General features: G+C 43.6%; 1 protein-coding gene across 1 annotated transcript in view; it reads left to right on the forward strand.

Moving 5' to 3' along the window:
- Nucleotides 1-21,312, forward strand: part of LOC109904588 (endoribonuclease Dicer) — a 65,915-nt gene that overhangs the window by 12,261 nt on the left and 32,342 nt on the right. The window contains exons 2-19 of the mRNA XM_031787896.1: nucleotides 8,342-8,399; nucleotides 8,540-8,607; nucleotides 9,264-9,468; nucleotides 9,728-9,890; nucleotides 10,201-10,331; nucleotides 10,659-10,793; nucleotides 11,145-11,305; nucleotides 11,622-11,790; nucleotides 12,219-12,377; nucleotides 16,069-16,382; nucleotides 16,592-16,724; nucleotides 17,030-17,151; nucleotides 17,342-17,462; nucleotides 17,733-17,887; nucleotides 18,054-18,186; nucleotides 18,507-18,582; nucleotides 18,871-19,010; nucleotides 19,996-20,175. Of these exons, the coding sequence (XP_031643756.1) occupies nucleotides 9,355-9,468; nucleotides 9,728-9,890; nucleotides 10,201-10,331; nucleotides 10,659-10,793; nucleotides 11,145-11,305; nucleotides 11,622-11,790; nucleotides 12,219-12,377; nucleotides 16,069-16,382; nucleotides 16,592-16,724; nucleotides 17,030-17,151; nucleotides 17,342-17,462; nucleotides 17,733-17,887; nucleotides 18,054-18,186; nucleotides 18,507-18,582; nucleotides 18,871-19,010; nucleotides 19,996-20,175 (2,406 nt within the window). The 5' untranslated portion in view covers nucleotides 8,342-8,399; nucleotides 8,540-8,607; nucleotides 9,264-9,354. The remainder of the gene's footprint in view (nucleotides 1-8,341; nucleotides 8,400-8,539; nucleotides 8,608-9,263; nucleotides 9,469-9,727; nucleotides 9,891-10,200; nucleotides 10,332-10,658; nucleotides 10,794-11,144; nucleotides 11,306-11,621; nucleotides 11,791-12,218; nucleotides 12,378-16,068; nucleotides 16,383-16,591; nucleotides 16,725-17,029; nucleotides 17,152-17,341; nucleotides 17,463-17,732; nucleotides 17,888-18,053; nucleotides 18,187-18,506; nucleotides 18,583-18,870; nucleotides 19,011-19,995; nucleotides 20,176-21,312) is intronic.

The raw sequence follows: 21,312 nt of genomic DNA on the forward strand, positions 1-21,312 counted from the left end.
AGTGGTTTCAGTGCACAGGAGGAGGAAGATAGTGACCAATGACTTTCTTGGTAGGCTACTGTTTACTGCTATTTGTATTTTTTTTGTTACAAGCCGTGTTTTGTTTAAAAGCCTATTTATTTTTGTTACAAGCTGTGATTCGTTTAAAGGCTGTGTAAAGTTAATTTGTTTCAATGTACCGGTAGGCAACTGCGGCTTATAGACATGTGCGGCTTATTTATGTATAAAATACATATATTTTTTTTAATTCAGTGGGTGCGGCTTATATTCAGGTGTGCTTAATAGTCCAGAAATTACGGTAAATACTGTAGTAAACATGGGAAATGCCTAATGCCTTACATAAGGGAGAGCAGGCCATGTCCAGACTTTCTCGGTGACCTCAAGTACTCATTAACTCTGTCTTTTAATGCTTTTTCGGGTTGCACCAGTCATGGATGGAAACTCCTGAGACACAGTATTAACGATGACCACCCGGAGGTTCACTGGTAAGCTACATTTGCCTCGAGATCCATCCGTTTGTATTCTGTGCCCAGTCGAGGTAACTCTCTTCGATTACACATCCTTGGAATAGCAGAACAGCATAATGGTCTGGGCGGCCCTTGCTGTGCCTGGTGAGCAGTTGGTCAAGTTCTGTTGTCAGGGCTTTCAGCAGGAACGGAAAATCTACTGGAGACATTTCAAAAATACTGGTAGACTTGGGGATTTTGGTCACGGACAGTGCTATTCACAAACACTATCATCAGATGCCTGTTTTACGCCGAACTCGAAAGCCCAGGAAAATTAACAGGTACAGTAGACTACCATATTTTAATGTAGGCCTAATAATGCTAAAAAATAATGCTTAAATAAATTGACTGCTGATCTTTACTGTATGCTGCACATTTTCACATTGTATTTCATTTCCAGTGAGACTATTCAAGCCATCGACTCACTGATGAATGTAAATGACGAGCGATCGGCAAAGGCAATCTGTAATCTGCTGGCATCATGGCACGACATCAACATCACTCTAATTACGGTCAGAAGACAGTTGAAGAAACTAGGGTGGACTTACAGAAAGGCTTAGTAAGAAATGATATATATATATTTTTTAAATTATCAGAACATTAACCAGGTGTGTTCACTTGTTTTGTACTGTTCTGTAGTTTCGACCCAATGATTCGTCTGACAAAGAACTTTGCGCTCTGCAGGCCCAGGCATGGATCAAAGCTGGCGAGACGTTCAATAATGTCATCGTCACAGACTAATCAACCGTGGCCCTTGAGCAATTTGCTCAAAATTGCTACAAAAAAAAGGAAGATCAAACGAGCCGAGTCCCAAGCATCTGCTCAAACTCCATGTGTGGGGGGGCATTTTCTCGCCAGGGACCAGGCCCATATTTTACTTTTGATGGTGAGTTTGGCTATTTACAAAGCAAAAGCTACATCAAATATTGTAGGCTACAACTCAGTCCGTTATGTGTTCCACAATAATTCACCTTGCCTCCTTTTTCAGGTATGGCTCAAGATTTATTTTTCTTTCTTTGAGGAAGAAAACCTTAGGAGATATGCTGGACCCTGTGTCAGAGAGGTGTTTCTGGGACCACATTGTTTCTTTCAAAGTAGGATTATAGCCATTTTTTATTACATTTAGGCCTATTTACATGTATATTTCTATTATTGTACCTAATTTTGGCTGTTAGGCGCATATTTTTTTCTTCTCCAAATGCAGACTACCCAAAACACACTGCCGCTTGGGTTGCATTGCAAATGAGGGCATAAACTGGGTCAGGACGCCAGCAGAGTAAGTAGACCTTTATGAAGTAAAATAAAGGTTAAATAAAAATGTAAAAATAAGACCTACAACACCTTCTGTAGGCCTACAGTATATCTAAAGATGTAAAGATGTTGCTGAATAAATACTGTACTGCTGTTTGAGTTAGAAATGTAACACTTTAGAGTACTTAAGCATCATACGTTGATGGATTTTCACAACAGTAGCCGGGTTATACAAAAAGTCTATTGTTCTGCTAATAGGAAACATTAGCATGATGGGCTTCACCTGCTACAGTTGTGAAAAACAAGTGTTTGCAAACCTGTTTTCAAAATGCCTCCAGTTGTCCATCACTACTGTAAATAAAAACACATTTTGTTTCCATTCTTTATTGTGTCACACATCATTTGTATCTACCTTTCCAATTACTTTTAGAGTTTGGGATTTACAAATGTGCGCTTTTTAATTATTTATTTATTTCACCTTTATTTAACCAGGTAGGCTAGTTGACAACATGTTCTCATTTACAACTGCGACCTGTCCAAGAATAAAGCGAAGCAGTTTGACACATACCACAACACAGAATTACACATGGAATAAACTGAAATAGTCAAAAATACAGTAGAACAAAAATCTATATACATGCTTTTTTTCCTTTTAAATGATTGTTTTGCGTAGGATGCTACATTTTTGACCATTTGTAAGTAGGCCCAATAAAGCCTCATAGCCTCCCTCAGCCAGTTAAGTTATTTTATATAGGTCTAGGCTCTGAAGAAATCGACTCTAATTAAGCACACTTGGTGTTTGTAAAGTCAAATTAAAATGAAGATTATTGTTGAAATGAATTGCTCGACTGGTGTAGGTTTTCGTGTGCAACACTTGAATAACAAGCTAGCTATATTTTCAGCACCAGCCTACCCCAGCACCAGCCTACCCCGGCCAATGAAGGCCTACCCCGCTGGGCCAATTGTGCGCTGCCCTATGGCACTCCAAATCACGGTCGGATATGATACAGCCTGAATTCAAACTATATTTCTATTAAAAAAAATGTGGGTTCATAACAATAACCGTGTGTAGGTAGTTGTGGAAAGATGGACACCAATTATTTGTTACAAGCTGGGGGGGTTCACACCTTGCTCGGCTATTAGACAATTCTTTAGTAAAGGTTGAATAGTCTATTGTTCAGCTAATAGCCCTCCTGCTATGCTTGTGAATAACGAATGATAATACTTTTCCCCCTTTCCACATGTTAAAGATTCCAGTAGATAGTGTTTTTAGCACAATCGGCCCCAAACCCAGTTGATAGCGTGCTGGACTTCGGGCTTGAATGTTGAGGGTTCGAAACCTGCTCCATGCTTGTTTCATTACATTATTATGCAGGTCTCAGAGCAAATAGTCTGGATTGTTACTCCCATCTCATTCCTCATTCTCTTCCATGTGTCATTCATCATGCTTGTGAGCGTGCTGGCAGGATGTACTGTTGTTTTATTCTGTATATATGAATTACAAAGTCATGTTTCTAGTCTATTGCATAGTTACAATGGGTAATCATTGATGTCCCAGGAGCAGGAGTGGTAAACACTGTTGAAGTGTATAATTGTAGTACATGCATGCAGACACAGCACCATTCACAGAATGGAGTTTGATACACTGGTCACCATAGCAGCACCCACCCGTAGCACGCGAACCTGCAGGTACATCTCAATGGTCACTACCAAAGCTAATTCTTCCTTTGGCCGGCCTTTCCTTCCAGTTCTCTGCTGACTGGAATGAACTGCAAAAATCACTGAAGCTGGAGACTCATATCTCCCTCACCAGCTTTAAGCACCAGCTGTCAGAGCAGCTCACAGATCACTGCTCCTGTACATAGCCCATCTGTAAATAGCCCATCCTACTACCTCATCCCCATACTGTATTTATTTATTTATCTTGCTCCTTTGCACCCCAGTATCTCTCCTTGCACGTTCATCTTCTGCACATCTACCATTCCTGTGTTTAATTGCTATATTGTAATTACTTCGCCACCATGGCCTATTTATTGCCTTACCTCCCTTAACCTACCTCATTTGCACACACTGTGTATAGACTTTTCCTACTGTATTATTGACTGTATGTTTGTTTATTCCATGTGTAACTCTGTGCTGTTGTATGTGTTGAACTGCTTAGCTTTAGCTTGGCCAGGTCGCAGTTGTGAATGAGAACTGGTTCTCAACTAGCCTACCTGGTTAATTAAAGGTGAAATAAAAAATAAAAACACCTGGTATTGGATATGACAGAAAAAAAACTTTGCGATTTTCGTAAATTAACTTCATGACAAAAAAATATGCACAATTGTTTGTCTCTACAGTACATTAACTAACATATTCGTCTCAATTGTACATTTTTTGCTTGACTCGTTATGCCGTTATAACTGCTTACATTTGCCTCCCCGTAATGTTTTGTCAGCCATCTATGCTGAAGAAAGCCCCCAGGGAGGGGTGGCTCTGTGTGAAATTCGTCATTGGAATCACTCGATATGATTGGTCATATAAAAACCTTGGGACCCAAATGCATAATGAGTGCTCTAACTCCCCCTTGTGGTGCTCTGGAGCAATGAAGCCGTGACGTTGGGTACCTCTAAGTCCCGCGGCGTAAGCTCGCAACTTTTTAAAGGAGAAACCACTGTATTTGTAGTAGTTCACATATTCTAAGTCAGAACCATCCAGAGTAGTGATGCTAGTCGGGCGGGCGGCAGCGATCAGTTGAAGAGCATGTATTTAGTTTTACTAGCATTTAAGAGCAGCTGGAGGCCACGGAAGGAGTGTTGTGTGGCATTGAAGCTTGTTTGTAGTTTTAACACAGTGTCCAAAGAAGGGCCAGATGTATACAGAATGGTGTCGTCTGCGTAGAGGTGAATCAGGGAATCACCAGCTGCGGGCCTCCCGGGTGGCGCAGTGGTTAAGGGCGCTGTACTGCAGCGCCAGCTGTGCCACCAGAGACTCTGGGTTCCCGCCCAGGCTCTGTCGTAACCGGCCGCAACCGGAAGGTCCGTGGGGCGACGCACAATTGGCCTAGCGTCGTCTGGGTTAGGGAGGGTTTGGGCAGTAGGGATATCCTTGTCTCATCGCGCACCAGCGACTCCTGTGGCGGGCCGGGTGCAGTGCGCACTAGCCAAGGTTGCCAGGTGCACGGTGTTTCCTCCGACACATTGGTGCGGCTGGCTTCCGGGTTGGATGCACACTGTGTTAAGAAGCATTGTGGCTTGGTTGGGTTGTGTATCGGAGGACAAGTGACTTTCAACCTTTGTCTCTCCCGAGCCCGTACGGGAGTTGTAGCGATGAGACAAGATAGTAGCTACTAACAATTGGATGCCACGAAATTGGGGAGAAAAGGGGGTAAAATTCAAAAAACAAAAAGAGAATCACCAGCAGCAAGAGCGACGTCATTGATGTATACAGAGAAAACAGTCGGCCCGAGAATAGAACACTGTGGCACCCCCATCGAGACTGCCAGAGGAACTCTATCTGAGAAGTAGTTGGTGAACCAGGCGAAGCTGTCATTTGAGAAAACAAGGCTGTTGAGTCTGCCGATAAGAATGCGGTGATTGACATAGTCGAAAGCCTTGGCCAGGTCGATGACGACCGCTGCACAGTACTGTCTTTTATCGATGGAGGTTATGATATCGTTTAGGACCTTGAGCGTGGCTGAGGTGCACCCATGACCAGCTCAGAAACCAGATTGCATAGCGGAAAACGTGCGGTGGGATTCGACATGGTCGGTGATCTGTTTGTTAACTTGGCTTTCGAAAGAGAAAGGCAGGGCAGGATGGATATAGGTCTGTAACAGTTTGGGTCTAGAGTGTCAGGGGTATGACCGCGGCAGCTTTCCAATCTTTAGGGATCTCAGACAATACGAAAGAGAGGTTGAACAGGCTAGTAATAGGGATTGCAACAATTGCGGTGGATAATTTTAGAAAGAGAGAGTCCAGATTGTCTAGGCCAGCTGATTTGTAGGAGTCCAGATTTTGCAGCTCTTTCAGAACATCAGCTATCTGGATTTGGGTGATGGAGAAGCGGGGGGGGGGGGGGGGGGGGGGGCTGGCTTCGGCAGGTTGCTACGGGGGGGTGCAGCGCTGTTGGCCTGGATAGGGGTAGCCAGGTGGAAAGTATGGCCGGCCGTAAGAAAAATGCTTATTGAAATTCTCGATTATCGTAGATTTATCGTGGTGACAGTGTTTCCTAGCCTCAGTGCAGTGGGCAGCCGGGAGGAGGTGCTCTTATTCTCCATGGACTTGTGTCCCAAAACGTTTTGGAATTAGTGCTGCAGGATTCAAATTTCTGTTTGAAAAAGCTAGCCTTAGCTTTCCTAACTGACTGTATATTGGTTCCTGACTTCCCTGAAAAGTTGCATATTGCGGGGGCTATTCGACACTGATGCAGTACGCCACAGGATGCCTGGTTCTATCAGCTTACGGTTTGATGAAATAACACGCATGACTCGAGGGAGCCAGAGATCTAGATAACCAGAAGAAAGAAAAAATAACGTACCCTGACCCAACCATTCTCCTCCTGCTGGCTTTCGCAGGTTCTGCCATTACTCTCCTGAAGTTGCCGGTAATAGGCTATACGGGGAGTCGGCAACCTTTGTCATGTGGAATGCCAATTTATATTAACATTTCTACCGATCTGCGTGCCAGTTCTGGTTTTCATATGCACATTTTTGTGGAACAGTTTCATTTAATTTATAATGTCTTATCTCAAAATCAATGTCACATGGTTAATCTAATTTCTCTCCAAATCTAACTGAAAATGATAAACCTAAAAAGTAAATATGTAAAAATAGCCTACAAATAAAAACATTGTACAAAATATCCTGATAGTTACTTTTTAAAAATCCTATAAATAACAGGCTACACATGGCCTGTGTGCAAGGAACTTGAAACGTTGTATCAACGATCAACTTCAGTCGGCCTCAAGCTTGCACTAGCAAACTTCCATCATTGTATAAAGTATCCTGGGCCCTCACAGTTTCCTGCTCCAGTGAGCTCGGGACAGACACAGCTGGAGGCTATTTGCGCAAGGGATTAGAAGCAGAGCTTGACATTGGCAAGGGCTCACCAGAGTGGAGCATCTCAAATGTTGTACTGTTTGAGCTCCTGTTCCTCTTATAGAATATTATCACAGAAGTATTGTGGAGCTCCTACACCTATATATAAACAGTACCATCACCCAAGTCAAGCACTGATAAGAAGTAATCAGGTAGGCTTGTTTTATTACGTTTCCACTGGATCACGCTGAGTGGTTATGGAAAGGGAGCGGGCTGGAAAGATTTTTCCAATAAATTGAGGTACTATTGTCATTCTCAACGGATATAAAAACATTTCTTGTTTGCTTTTTGAGGTGAAGAAAACATTACTTTGAGAAGCTCCACAGCTTAACGTACCATTGGTGTGGTACGTTAAGCCAATCAAAAATACTATCAGATACCCAAATTGACACATTTTATATGCAAAGGTGTCATCCAAGGTAAAGGGTGGCTACTTTGATGAATCTCAAATATATAAAATATATTTTGATTTGTTTAACACCTTTTTTTGGTTAGTACATGATTCCATATGTGTTATTTCATAGTTTTGATGTCTTCACTATTCTACAATGTAGAAAATAGTAAAAATAAAGAAAAACCCTTGAACGAGTCGGTGTTCTCAAACTTTTGACCGGTAGTGTACTTATGCGTAATCAGGTGCGCGTCCTTACTCAACATTGACAGGAGCACTCCAACCAAAAGACAATGACTAAATTGAATTGAATTGACAAAACTCAGAAATGGACTGAAATAAACAAAAACTTGTTTCTCACAAGTTTAGCATAGGTTGTGTGCTCTGCGAACAATGTGTCAATTCCGAGAATGAGAACGGTAAGACTGGAATAATAACATATTGAAAGCATTAACATAAATGACCATAACCTTATTCAGATTAATTCACTGAGATGGGTGCAAATATATATATATAAATATGCTACTGCTCAACTAAAAAGATCATGGTCGACCAACAGCTAATCGACCAAACAATGGACCAGTAGACTAATTGGGGTTAGGCCTAATATAATGGTTTGTATTTGATTTATATATGCATGTATGTTCTCTCTCGGCATGGCGTCAGAGAGACTGGCACACCATCCCATTCCCTAAGTAGTGTACTACCTTTGACCAGGTCCCATGGGGGCTCTGGTCAAAAGTAGTGCACTATATATGGAATAGAGTGCCATTTGTGATGCAGTCAGCGAGAGGCAGTCAACCGCCTTATAACCAGCAGCAAATGTGATCACTCAATAAAAATGAGGGCTTGTGCTGGCTGAGCTGAAATGACTGCTGGTATTGGTTGCAGCTGTGTTGAGCAGCGGTAGTCGGGGCAGACGTGGGGTCTTGATTTTAGGGCGGCAACAATGTGTTGAAAAGCTAGTGGCCATCCAGAATTTAGATTACCCTCCCATTCCACCGCCCTCCCTCCTCCACTCCCCTCCGGCCCACACCAGAACTCTCCTATTTCCTCCCATCAAGATGTCTGTGCTCATGTATTTTCCCCTTCTGTCTGTGATTTCTTTTTTAGGAAGGAAAAATCTTCAGCTTCTCAAGCCCTGCCATTACAGCCAGTCAACTGCATAGAGGTAAAAATACATTTTACCATAAGCCTGACATATGATAGTTAGCCTTAATCTAGGAAATAACAGTTTCATTTGCTTTAGTGCAATAGGTCTGTCAATGGTTTTAATGTTAAGGGGGTTGTGTTGTGTGTTTCTCTGTACAGCTCCTCTAGTTGAGATGAAGCCTAGAAGAAGTCCTGCCTGGCCCATCACAGAGTCTATGCCGCTACCTGTAAGTATACATTTCACGTGTGTGAATATCATATTTATTGTTGATCATGTCTTGTCAATAATATTAGTAATTATTGTATTACTGGTAACATCATGCTGTCTGTTACTTCCTGAACCAGTTAGCTTTAGAGGAGGAGAAATATTCAATGATTTATTATTGGTCATGTCATCTAATAATATTAGCAATTATTGTATTAGGGCAATTCCATGGTGACAGTGATGCTGAGACTCAGCTTTTTCATTATACCATGTATGTCAAGCAAAAAACATTTATTTCAAAGTTGAACAAACCATACAACTCTATGCACAAAGACCACTGTTAACCATTTCCACTGACATTTTTACAAAAACACGTTTACTTGAAGAACAGTGCAGATGCAAAGTTTGCTAACAGAATGATGGCACAAACAGCACCAACCGTCATTCTGTTACCGAAGTTTTCATCTGCACTGAGTCTGCATCACTCTGTTACTGTGGAATTGCCCATAATTAGCAACATCATGCCTGCATGCTGTCTGTTTCTTTCTGAACCAGTTAGCTTTAGAGGGGGAGATTGATTCAATTATTTATTATTGATCATGTCATTCAATAATATTAGCAATTCTTGTATTATTAGTAACATCATGTCTACATGCTGTCCGTTTATTTCTGAACCAGTAAGCTTTAGAGGAGAGGAATGATGAAATTAGATAAAAAATAAAGTGGAAGAGTGGAGGACCGCACCCCCCCAGCATCCCCCAAAAGCAGCATGGCAGGACTGCAACTGGTCACCCCCGCCTCCAATCCCATGGGGCCTTTCTTTGGTCTCCCGTGGCAACAGGAGGCCATCCACGACAACATCTACACGCCTAGGAAATATCAGGTGAGGAATGAGCAAGTAGTCCAGCTAACAATTGAGAGAGGAGAGTGCAATGAGGAGAGTGCATTGCGTTGTATGTAGACATTGGTACATTCATCACCATTGATCTTTCGCTCAATAAACTGCGAACATTCGCCAGTGTGCAGCATCTATCTTTTATTTCACAAGATTATTCATTTGTAACCACCAGTGCATTTATTTGCAACCAGTTATAGTGCACAACGTTTGAAAATAATGACTGTGACCTCATCTGTCCTGCCAGGTTGAACTTCTTGAAGCAGCTCTTGAACACAATACTATTGTCTGCTTAAATACTGGCTCAGGGAAGACTTTTATTGCAGTACTCCTAACTAAAGAGCTCTCCCACCAAATCCGGGGAGATTTAGTCGAACAGGGGAAGAGGACAGTTTTCCTGGTGAATGCAGGTAGCTACATTTGAAGACGCAGATAAATGTACTATTTGGTGCATCCCATTTCTTCATACTTTTCCCAAAGTGTGCATGTGCACTCCCTGGCATGGATTTAAAAGCATTAGATTGGTTTAAGCATTGGTTGGAGGACGTTTCACCATTGTTAAATCCATTTCAGGCAGAGTGGAAGTGCACACTTTAAGGTGAAGGGTGGAGAGTCACAATGCAGCCTTTTTATAAGTATGAACTTCTAATAAGTGTACATCAATATGATTGAGACCATGATTCTTCTGTTTTCCCCTCTTCTGTTCCATGGTAAATAAAGCATCGTCTGTGATTCAGCAAGCAGCTAGTGTTAGGACCCACTCTGATCTCCAGGTTGGAGAATACATGTGTGTGGAGAAGACCTCATCATGGTCCAGGGAAAAGTGGAGCCAAGAAATGATTGAAAATCAGGTGCCGTTCATTGAACCAACTTTCTGGAAAATTACCAGTTATCAATTTTCATATAATTCTAAGCAATCGACAGAATAAAGTACCAATTGTTAAGAGTTCTTTCATGATAAATACCAATGGTAATTCTACAAAATAAAACATTACCAAAGTTTTCTCCCCTCAATTTCAACAACTTAGAAAAAGAACACTGATTACCCTCAGTGTTTTGTCCATAAGTAGGAGAAGTTATTAATTGTGTCCATGACAGAATACTGTCTCACAACTATAATCTATTCTTCGAGGCAATATGCCATCCTCCACTCACTCTATCCATCGTTTCTGTTCTAGGTGCTCGTTATGACGTGCCATATCTTCCTGCATGTGCTGAAGAGTGGAGTGCTGCCACTATGGAAACTCAACCTGGTGGTGTTTGATGAGTGTCACCTGGCAATCACGGACCATCCCTACCGGGAGATAATGAAGGTACATTTACTATCTGTTCTACGTAGCTATCCATTCAACTGTCGCTTGAAAGCCAAGCACGTACTCTTCCTTCCCTGTATGGAGAAAGCCAAGGCCTTATGGAGATTGGAGATGATTCATTATATTGTTCCCCATTTTGTAGATGAGAAAAGTGTGGTCAGTCAGCCTTCATTATTGGACCCCATTGGAGGCTGGTCAATGTTTTTGGAGTTTCCTTGTTTTAGGCTGGCTCAGTCTTCCTGTCTCCCATTTCTTTGTTTCCAGTGATGTGATTGCCTTCTCTTCATGTCTGTTTCGTCTATCTCTCCTCTGTTTCAGTAATGTGTGGGCTGTGTCTATCTCCTGTTTCAGCTATGTGAGGGCTGTCCGTGCAGCCCTCGGATCCTGGGCCTCACTGCATCAATTTTGAATGGTAAATGTGACCCGTCTGAACTGGAACAGAAGATCCAGAACTTGGAGCAGATCCTGCGGAGCAATGCAGAGACAGCTACTGACCTTGTTGTCCTTGACAGGTAATTCTACACATCATGTATTCACAAAGCGTCCCAGTGGGACTGCTGATCTGGGATCAGGTACCTCCTGTGCACATAATCTAAGGGCTCGATTCAATCCGTATCGTGTAAGTTCAGCTGTATAGCGCGATTGAAATGTTAAGGTAATTTCCTATTGAGCCGACATATGCAGCGTTTACCATGAATGCAATCTTGGCTAACGCGGGAACATTGCCTTTAGATTTAAATTGCACTGAACTTCGGGGGACCGATTGAATCGAACCCTTACTTATTATGATTGAAAATGGAACATTTAACTGTGTTGTGTGTGTCCCAGATATGCCTCCCAGCCCAGAGAGGTGGTACTGGACTGTGGACCCTACCTGGACAAGAGCGGCCTTTCAGAGCATCTACTGAGCGAGCTGGACGAGGCTCTCCACTTCCTCAACGACTGCAACATACCTGTGCTTCGAGAGGACAGAGACCCCACCTTCATATCCAAACAGGTCTGACCCCACCTTCATATCCAAACAGGTCTGACCCCACCTTCATATCCAAACAGGTCTGACCCCACCTTCTAATCCAAACAGGTCTGACCCCACCTTCATATCCAAGCAGGTCTGACCCCACCTTCATATCCAAGCAGGTCTGCAAAGGAGAATGTGTGCATAGTCCTAATCTACACCAGAGAGTATTGAATAGCAAAAGTATGTTTTAAGGGAGAAGTGAGGCTGGTCTGAAGCTTAAAAAAAGAACGGAAATTCACATGAGCACCACAAGGCCTAACTTCACCCATGCACTACAAATGTTTTCTGGCATACAGCTTTGACCTATTACAGGAGCTATGGTGGCCTACAACATGTAGGCTACTACACACAGGTTTTTAGGATTAAAACATTCTCAAAGATCCTCATTGAATGATCTCCTTCCCCAGGTGCTGAGTGACTGCCGGGCGGTGCTGCTGGTGCTGGGGCCGTGGTGTGCCGACAAGGTGGCTGGCATCATGGTGAGGGAGCTGCAGAAGTACATCAAACATGAACAGGAAGAGATCAACAGGAAGTTCCTGCTCTTCACCGACACCATCCTGAGGAAGGTATGTGTGTAACGACTTACTCTTGTGTATATTCTTTGTGTGATTCCCGTTGAGTTTGGTCTCCTGTCTTACTATGTAGGCCTAGCTGCGTTCTGTAAAGCGCTTGCGTGACATCCATTGCTGTAATAAGGGCATGGCATCCATTGTTGTACCTTCATGTTAGAAGCAGACCACCATAGTCCCTGTGCTCAAGGAAGCGAAGGTAACCTGCCTAAATGATTACCACCCCGTAGCACTCACGTTAGTAACCATGAAGTGCTTTGAAATTCTTGTCATGGCTCACATCAACAGCATCCTCCCAGATACCCTAGACCCACTCCAATTCGCATACTGCCCCAACAGATTCACAGATGACGCAATCTCAATCGCACTCCAAACTGCCCTTTCCCACCTGGACAAAAGGAAAACCTTTGTCAGAATGCCGTTCATTGACTACAGCTCAGCGTTCAACACCATAGTGCCCATGAAGCCCATCACTAAGCTAAGGACCCTGGAACTAAACACTTCCCTCTGCAACTGGATCCTGGACTTCCTGATGGGCCGCCCCCAGGTGGTAAGGGTAGGCAACAACACATCCGCCACGCTGATCCTCAACACTGGGGCCCCTCAGGGGTGTGTACTTAGTCTCCTCCTGTACTCCCTGTTCACCCACGACTCCAACACCATCATTACATTTGCTGACAACACAGCAGTGGTAGGCTTGATCACCGACAACAATGAGACAGCCTATAGGGAGGAGGTCAGAGAACTGGCAGTCTGGTGCCAGGACAACAACCTCTGCCTCAACGTGATCAAGACAAAGGAGTTTATCGTGGACTACAGGAAAAGGCGGGCCGAACAGGTCCCCATTAACATTGACATGGCTGTAGTGGAGCTGGTCTAGAGTTTCAAGTTCCTTGGTGTCCACATCACCAACAAACTATCATGGTCCAAACTAGAGGTCAACCGATTAATCGGAATGGCCGGTTAATTAGGGCCAATTTCAAGTTTTTATAACAATTGGAAATCGGTATTGGCCGTTTTTGTTTTTACACCTTTATTTAATCTTTATTTAACTGGGCAAGTCAGTTAAGAACACATTCTTATTTTCAATGACGGCCTAGGAACGGTGGGTTAACTGCCTCGTTCAGGGGCAGAACGACAGATTTTCACCTTGTTAGCTTGGGGGATTCAATCTTGCAACCTTATAGTTAACAAGTCCAAAGCTCTAACCACCTGCCTCTCATTGCACTCCACGGGGAGATTGCCTGTTACCCGAATGCAGTAAGCCAAGGTAAGTTGCTATCTAGCATTAAACGTATCTTATAAAAAACAATCAATCAATCATAATCACTAGTTAACTACACATGGTTGATGATATTACTAGTTTATCTAGCGTGTCCTGCGTTGCATATAATCAATGTTGTACGTATCGTTGCTCCAATGTGTACCTAACCATGAACATCAATGCCTTTCTTAAAATCAATACACAGAAGTATATATTTTTAAACCTGCATATTTAGCTAAAAGAAATCCAGGTTAGCAGGCAATATTAACCAGGTGAAATTGCGCGCAATGAACGAAAGAGAAGTGACACAGAGTCAGTGTATATGCAACAGTTTGGGCCGCCTAATTATGTCATAACATTGAAGGTTGTACAATGTAACAGGAATATTTAGACTAATGGATGCCACCCCTTAGATAAAATACGGAACGGTTCCATATTTCACTGAAAGAATAAACGTCTTGTTTTCGAGATGATAGTTTCCGGATTCGACCATATTAATGACCTAATGCTCGTATTTCTGTGTGTTATTATGTTATAACTAAGTCTATGATTTGATAGAGCAGTCTGACTGAGTGGTGGTAGGCAGCAGCAGGCTCGTAAGCATTCATGCAAACAGCACTTTCGTGCATTTTGCCAGCAGCTCTTCGTTGTGCGTCAAGCATTGCTCTGTTTATGACTTCAAGCCTATCAACTCTCGAGATTAGGCTGGTGTAACCGATGTGAAATGGCTAGCTAGTTAGCGGGGTGCGCGCTAATAGCATTTCAAACGTCACTCGCTCTGAGACTTGGAGTGGTTGTTCCCCTTGCTCTGCATGGGTAACGCTGCTTCGAGGGTGGCTGTTGTCGTTGTGTTCCTGGTTCGAGCCCCGGGAGGAGAGGGACAGAAGCTATACTGTTACACTGGCAATACTAAAGTGCCTATAAGAACATCCAATAGTCAAAGGTTAATGAAATACAAATGGTATAGAGAGAAATAGTCCTATAATTCCTACAATAACTACAACCTAAAACTTCTTACCTGGCAATATTGAAGACTCATATTAAAAGGAACCACTTTTAACCACTAGCTTTCTTACATAGCACATATTGCACTTTTACTTTTGCACTTTTACTTTTTGCATTATTTAAACCAAATTGAACATGTTTCATTATTTATTTGAGGCTAAATGTATGTTATTGATGTATTGTATTAAGTAAAAATAAGTGTTCATTCAGTATTGTTGTAATTGTCATTATTACAAATACATTTTAAAAAATTGTCCGATTAATCGGTATCGTCTTTTTTTGGTCCTCCAATAATCGGTTCGGCGTTGAAAAATCATAATCGGTCGACCTCTAGTCCAAACACACCAAGACAGTCGTGAAGAGGGCACAACAAAAACTTTCCCTCCTCTGGAAACTGAAAATATTTGGCATGGGTCCCCAGATCCTCAAAAAGTTCTACAGCTGCACCATCGAGAGCATTATGACCAGCTGCATCACCGCCTGGTATGGCAACTGCTCGGCATCTGACCATAAGGCGCTACAGAGGGTAGTGTGTACGGCCCAATACATCACTGGGGCCAAGCTTCCTGCCATCCAGGACCTATATACCAGGCGGTGTCAGGGGAAAGCCCATAAAATTGTCAGAGACTTCAGTCACCCAAGACTATTTTCTGGAGTGCCAGATCTCAGACCAAAAGGCTCCTTAACAGCTTCTACCCCCAAGCCATAAGACTGCTGCTGAACAATTAATTAATTGGCCACCGGACTATTACATTTACCCCCCCCCCATTTGTTTTGTTTTGTACACTGCTGCTACTCGCTTTTTATTATCTAGTCATAGTCACTTCACCCCTACCTACATGTACAAAAGACCTTGACTAACCTGTACCACCGCACACTGACTCGGTACCGGTACCCCCTGTATAAAGCCTCGTTATTGTGTTACTTTTGATAATTCTTTACTTTAGTTTATTTAGTAAATATTTTCATAACTCTTCTTGAACCGCACAGTTGGTTAAGGGCTTGTAAGGAAGCATTTCACGGTAAGGTCTACACTTGTTGTATACCGGCGCATGTGACATAAAGTTTAATTTGATTTGGCTACATGACATACATGGTATTGATTGCCTTTAGTATTTTGTGTTGCTGTGTGTGTGTGTGTGTGTGTGTGTGTGTGTGTGTGTGTGTGTGTGTGTGTGTGTGTCTTCCTGGTGTCCTAGGTCCACAGGGTTTATTATGAAGTTATTTCTTCCTGGTGTCCTAGGTCCACAGGGTTTATTATGAAGTTATTTCTTCCTGGTGTCCTAGGTCCACATGGTTTATTATGAAGTTATTTCTTCCTGGTGTCCTAGGTCCACAGGGTTTATTATGAAGTTATTTCTTCCTGGTGTCCTAGGTCCACAGGGTTTATTATGAAGTTATTTCTTCCTGGTGACCTAGGTCCACGCCCTGTGTGAGGAACTCTTCTCCCCGGCCTCTCTGGACCTGAAGTTTGTGACCCCGAAGGTCATCCGTCTCCTGGAGATCCTCCATGAGTACAAGCCCTTTGAGAGGCAACAGTTTGAGAGTGTGGAGTGGTACAACAACCGCAACGAGGACAACTACGTGTCGTGGAGTGACTCGGAAGACGAAGACGAGGATGAGGAGGTGGAGGTGAAGGAGAAACCCGAGGCTAATTTCCCCTCGCCGTTCACCAACATCCTGTGTGGGATTATCTTCGTAGAGAGGCGCTACACGGCCGTCGTCCTCAACCGGTACGCATCTGGTGTTCAATGCCTATTTGGCTCAATTGTGTGATACCTCTGCTACACTGGCTCCTTGGATAGATTCTTGTTCACTGCTCAAAAGACTAGAAGAATGAATGAATTGTATTGATCTAACTTTGTGATTTAGCAGTATATTTTGGGGGGAGGATTTCGGTTGTCTAAATACCATTTCCATGATTATTGTCCCTCTGTGTCAGGCTAATAAAGGAGGCAGGGAAACAGGACCCGGAGCTGGCCTACATCAGCAGTAACTTCATCACGGGACACAGCATCGGAAAGAACCAGCCACGCAACAAGCAGATGGAGGTGGAGTTCAGGAAACAGGAAGAGGTGGGAACACAACATCTTGGATTGTGACATTATCCCATCTGTTTACATTGAAATTGACCTACCCCTACATTAGTGTGTCTCTGCCTCTCTCTTTCTCGTTCTCTCTCTCTCTCTCTCTCTCTCTCTCTCTCTCTCTGTCTCCCTCTCTCTCTCTCTCTGCCTCTCTGTCTGTCTGTCTGCCTGTCTGTCTGTCTGCTTTCCTGCCTGTCTGTCTGTCTCTCTCACTCTCTGCCTCTCTCTCTTTCTGCCTATCTCTCTCCCCTCCTTCCATTCAGACCTAACCATATTTCCTCATTATCTCTCAGGTTCTGCGTAAGTTCCGTGCCCACGAGACCAACCTGCTCATAGCGACCAGCATCGTGGAGGAAGGGGTAGATATTCCCAAGTGTAACCTGGTGGTGAGGTTTGACCTGCCCACTGAGTACAGGTACAGCACTGCTTGTCCATCCACTACCTTGTTGCTTCTTGCTCAATGGACTATTGGCTTCTCTTTTTGTTATGTTTTATATTGTTGATATTGTTCCCGTTCTACATTTTGTTCCTCTTTTTTTTAAACATATAAAGTGTGTTGTGACCCCTGGTAAATACACTTTCAATAAACTTTGACTTGACTGTAGGTCCTACGTTCAGTCTAAAGGCCGAGCCAGAGCCCCTGTCTCCAACTACATCATGCTGGCTGAAAGTGAGAGGACCAAGACCTTCGAGGAAGACCTGAAGACCTACAAGGCCATAGAGAAGGTGTGGTTTTCAGAGCCTGTCCTCAAGGCCCCATTGTGTCTGTCTGAGGAACACAGGGATTCTCAGAGATTTGTTTAAGGATGCATCCCAAATGGCACCCTATAGCGTAGTGCACTGTACTGTATAGGGAACTATCTGCCTGTTTAATTGATTTGTGTGTCTGTCCACAAGGCCCGTCCTTGGATGATATGAGAGGTCCTTGGTGTTTCTCTGCTCGTATTGTGACAACCCTAATACTGATGACTGTAGGTCTTCTCTTGACGTCTTCAGATCCTGAGAAACAAGTGTTCCAAGGCAGCGGGGGTCGGCGACTTTGAGGTGGAACCGGTGCAGGATGATGACAACATCCTGCCTCCCTACGTGCTCCGCTCTGAGGAAGGAGGGCCCCGCGTCACCATCAACACGGCTATCGGACACATCAACAGGTAAAGAGAGAACCGCCAGCCCTGCTTTGAGTCTGTGAAAGATATATACAGTTTTAAAATGGTTCTCATTGGAAACAAGGCTCTAAATGGACTGAGAACAAAATATGTTTGATTTTGTTTTAATTTGGCTGTGGATGGTCTGGTGTGCTAATGACCCTCTCTCCAGATACTGTGCCCGTCTGCCCAGTGACCCGTTTACCCACCTGGCACCTAAGTGTAAGACCAAGGAGCTGAAGGATGGGCGCTACCAGTCAACCCTCTACTTGCCCATCAATTCCCCTCTACGGGTGCCCGTCGCTGTGAGTCTCAGGCTTTCCTCATTGATTTGATTTGTTGGTCTGATTGATTTGATTTCTAGGTCTGATTCACAAATGGCCGTATTGCCTATATATTCTAGCTCTGGTCAAAAGTAGTGCACTATATAGGGAAACGGGTGCCTTTTGGGACACTTATACAGTGCTTCCAGGTGCACAAATGGCTGTAGTAGGCTACATGGGGGTGAAATTCACCTCTTCCACCGCCAATGTGTAGCATCCACTTTTTCCATTTGAGACGTCAAGATTCAGTGTGTTTTATGGATGTCTTTGAGACCTATGTACACTTTTTTTTGTCATTGCAGGGGCCAATCATGAACTGTGCACGACTGGCAGAGAAGGCAGTGGCACTACTTTGTTGTGAAAATCTTCACAAAAAAGGTCAATAAAATGAAACTATTTGTTAGAATATCCTTCATCATGCAGTACTCTCTGCAGATAGTCCCTGATTGTATCTCTCTCTTTCTGTCACCCTCCCTCAAATCTCCCTCTCTCTCTCTCTCTTCAAGCTTGTGGGAATGTAACTGAATTTGCTGGGGTGTGAGGGGGGTTCAGTATTAAGGGGGACCTGGTATTAACTGCTGTGCAGTGACATATTTAACTTTTTGGGCATAATTTTTTTGCTATACTTCTACGGTAGTTAAATGGTTCTGCCTTTCTCTTCTCCAGGTGAGTTGGATGACCACTTGATGCCTGTGGGGAAAGAGACCGTGAAGTATGAGGAGGAGCTGGATCTCCATGACGAGGAGGAGACCAGTGTTCCAGGCAGACCAGGATCCACCAAGAGGAGGCAGTGCTACCCTAAAGCTGTGAGTTGTCACCACACTGAATTCTACCCTGAAGCTGTGAGTTGTCACCACACTGAATTCTACACTAAAGCTGTGAGTTGTCACCACACTGGATGCATCACTGAAGCTATGAGTTGTCACCACACTGGATGCTTCCCTAAATCTGTGAGTTGTCACCACACTGAATTCTACCCTAAAGCTGTGAGTTGTCACCACACTGGATGCATCCCTGAAGCTGTGAGTTGTCACCACACTGGATGCTTCCCTAAAGCTGTGAGTTGTCACCACACTGGATGCATCCCTGAAGCTGTGAGTTGTCACCACACTGGATGCATCCCTGAAGCTGTGAGTTGTCACCACACTGGATGCATCCCTGAAGCTGTGAGTTGTCACCACACTGGATGCATCCCTGAAGCTGTGAGATATCTCTACACTGGATGCTTCCCTAAAGCTGTGAGATATCTCTACACTGGATGCTTCCCTAAAGCTGTGAGATATCTCTACACTGGATGCATCCCTGAAGCTGTGAGTTGTCACCACACTGGATGCATCCCTGAAGCTGTGAGATATCTCTACACTGGATGCTTCCCTAAAGCTGTGAGATATCTCTACACTGGATGCATCCCTAAAGCTGTGAGATATCTCTACACTGGATGCTTCCCTAAAGCTGTGAGATATCTCTACACTGGATGCTTCCCTAAAGCTGTGAGATATCTCTACACTGGATGCATCCCTAAAGCTGTGAGATATCTCTACACTGGATGCTTCCCTAAAGTTGTGAGATATCTCTACACTGGATGCTTCCCTAAAGCTGTGAGATATCTCTACACTGGATGCTTCCCTAAAGCTGTGAGATATCTCTACACTGGATGCTTCCCTAATGGCACACTATTACTTTGATACAACAATGGACTACTTTGACCAGAGCCCTATGGACCGTCAGATCTGACTGTTCCTTCTGGAGCATCTAACAGCTAGATGACCTCTGTCTCTCTCTCCTGTCCAGATACCAGAGTGTCTTCGGGACAGTTACCCTGTACCGGAGCAGTCTTACTACCTGTATGTGATTGGCATGGTCCTCACCACCCCTCTGCCTGACGAACTCAACTTCCGCCGCAGGAAGCTCTACCCTCCAGAGGACACTACCAGGTGCTTCGGCATCCTGACTGCCAAACCTATACCTCGGGTAAGGAACACACCTTTTTCATTTTCCCATTGAGGACCTGCCATGAAACAAATAAAATATTTAGGGATGCAAACAAGCAATTCCATTTCTATTGAAACTGATAGAGAACATATTTTTTTCTAGGAGGCAACAGCTAGACAGTAGGGCCCACCTTGCTTTTCGACAGTTAGTATGCCCTTTTATTTAAGTTTACTGTGATACTCACCTAACTAGAGGTCGACCGATTATGATTGTTCAACGCCGATACCAATTATTGGAGGACCAAAATAGCCGATACCGATTAATCGGGCAATTTCTTTATTTGTAATTATTAATCCGTTATTTTACCAGGTAAGTTGACTGAGAACACGTTCTCATTTGCAGCAATGACCTGGGGAATAGTTACAGGTGAAAGGAGGGGGATGAAAGAACCAATTGTAAACTGGGGATTATTAGGTGACCATGATGGTTTGAGGGCCAGATTGGTTTAAATAATGCAAAAACAAAGTGATGGAGAAGAAAGTAAAAGTGCAATATGTGCTATGTAAGAAAGCTAACGTTTCAGTTCCTTGCTCAGAACATGAGAACATATGAAAGCTGGTGGTTCCATTTAACATGAGTCTTCAATATTCCCAGGTAAGAAGTTTTAGGTTGTAGTTATTATAGGAATTATAGGACTATTTCCCTCTATACCATTTGTATTTCATTAACCTTTGACTATTAGATGTTCTTATAGGCACTTTAGTATTGCCAGTGTAACAGTATAGCTTCTGTCCCTCTCCTCGCTCCTCCCTGGGCTCGAACCAGCAACACAACGGCAACAGCCACCATCGAAGCAGCGTTAGCCATGCAGAGCAAGGGGAACAACTACTAGAAGGCTCAGAGCGAGTGACATTTGAAACGCTATTAGCGCGCGCTAACTAGCTAGCCATTTCACTTCGGTTACACCAGCCTCATCTCGAGAGTTGATAGGCTTGAAGTCATAAACAGCGCAATGCTTGACGCACAACGAAGAGCTGCTGGCAAAACGCACGAAAGTGCTGTTTGAATTCATGTTTACGCGCCTGCTTCTGCCGACCACCGCTCAGTCAGATACTTAGATACTTGTATGCTTGTATGCTCAGTCAGATTATATGCAACGCAGGACACGCTAGATAA

Source organism: Oncorhynchus kisutch, linkage group LG14 (assembly GCF_002021735.2).
Source record: "Oncorhynchus kisutch isolate 150728-3 linkage group LG14, Okis_V2, whole genome shotgun sequence".
NCBI lineage: Eukaryota > Metazoa > Chordata > Actinopteri > Salmoniformes > Salmonidae > Oncorhynchus > Oncorhynchus kisutch.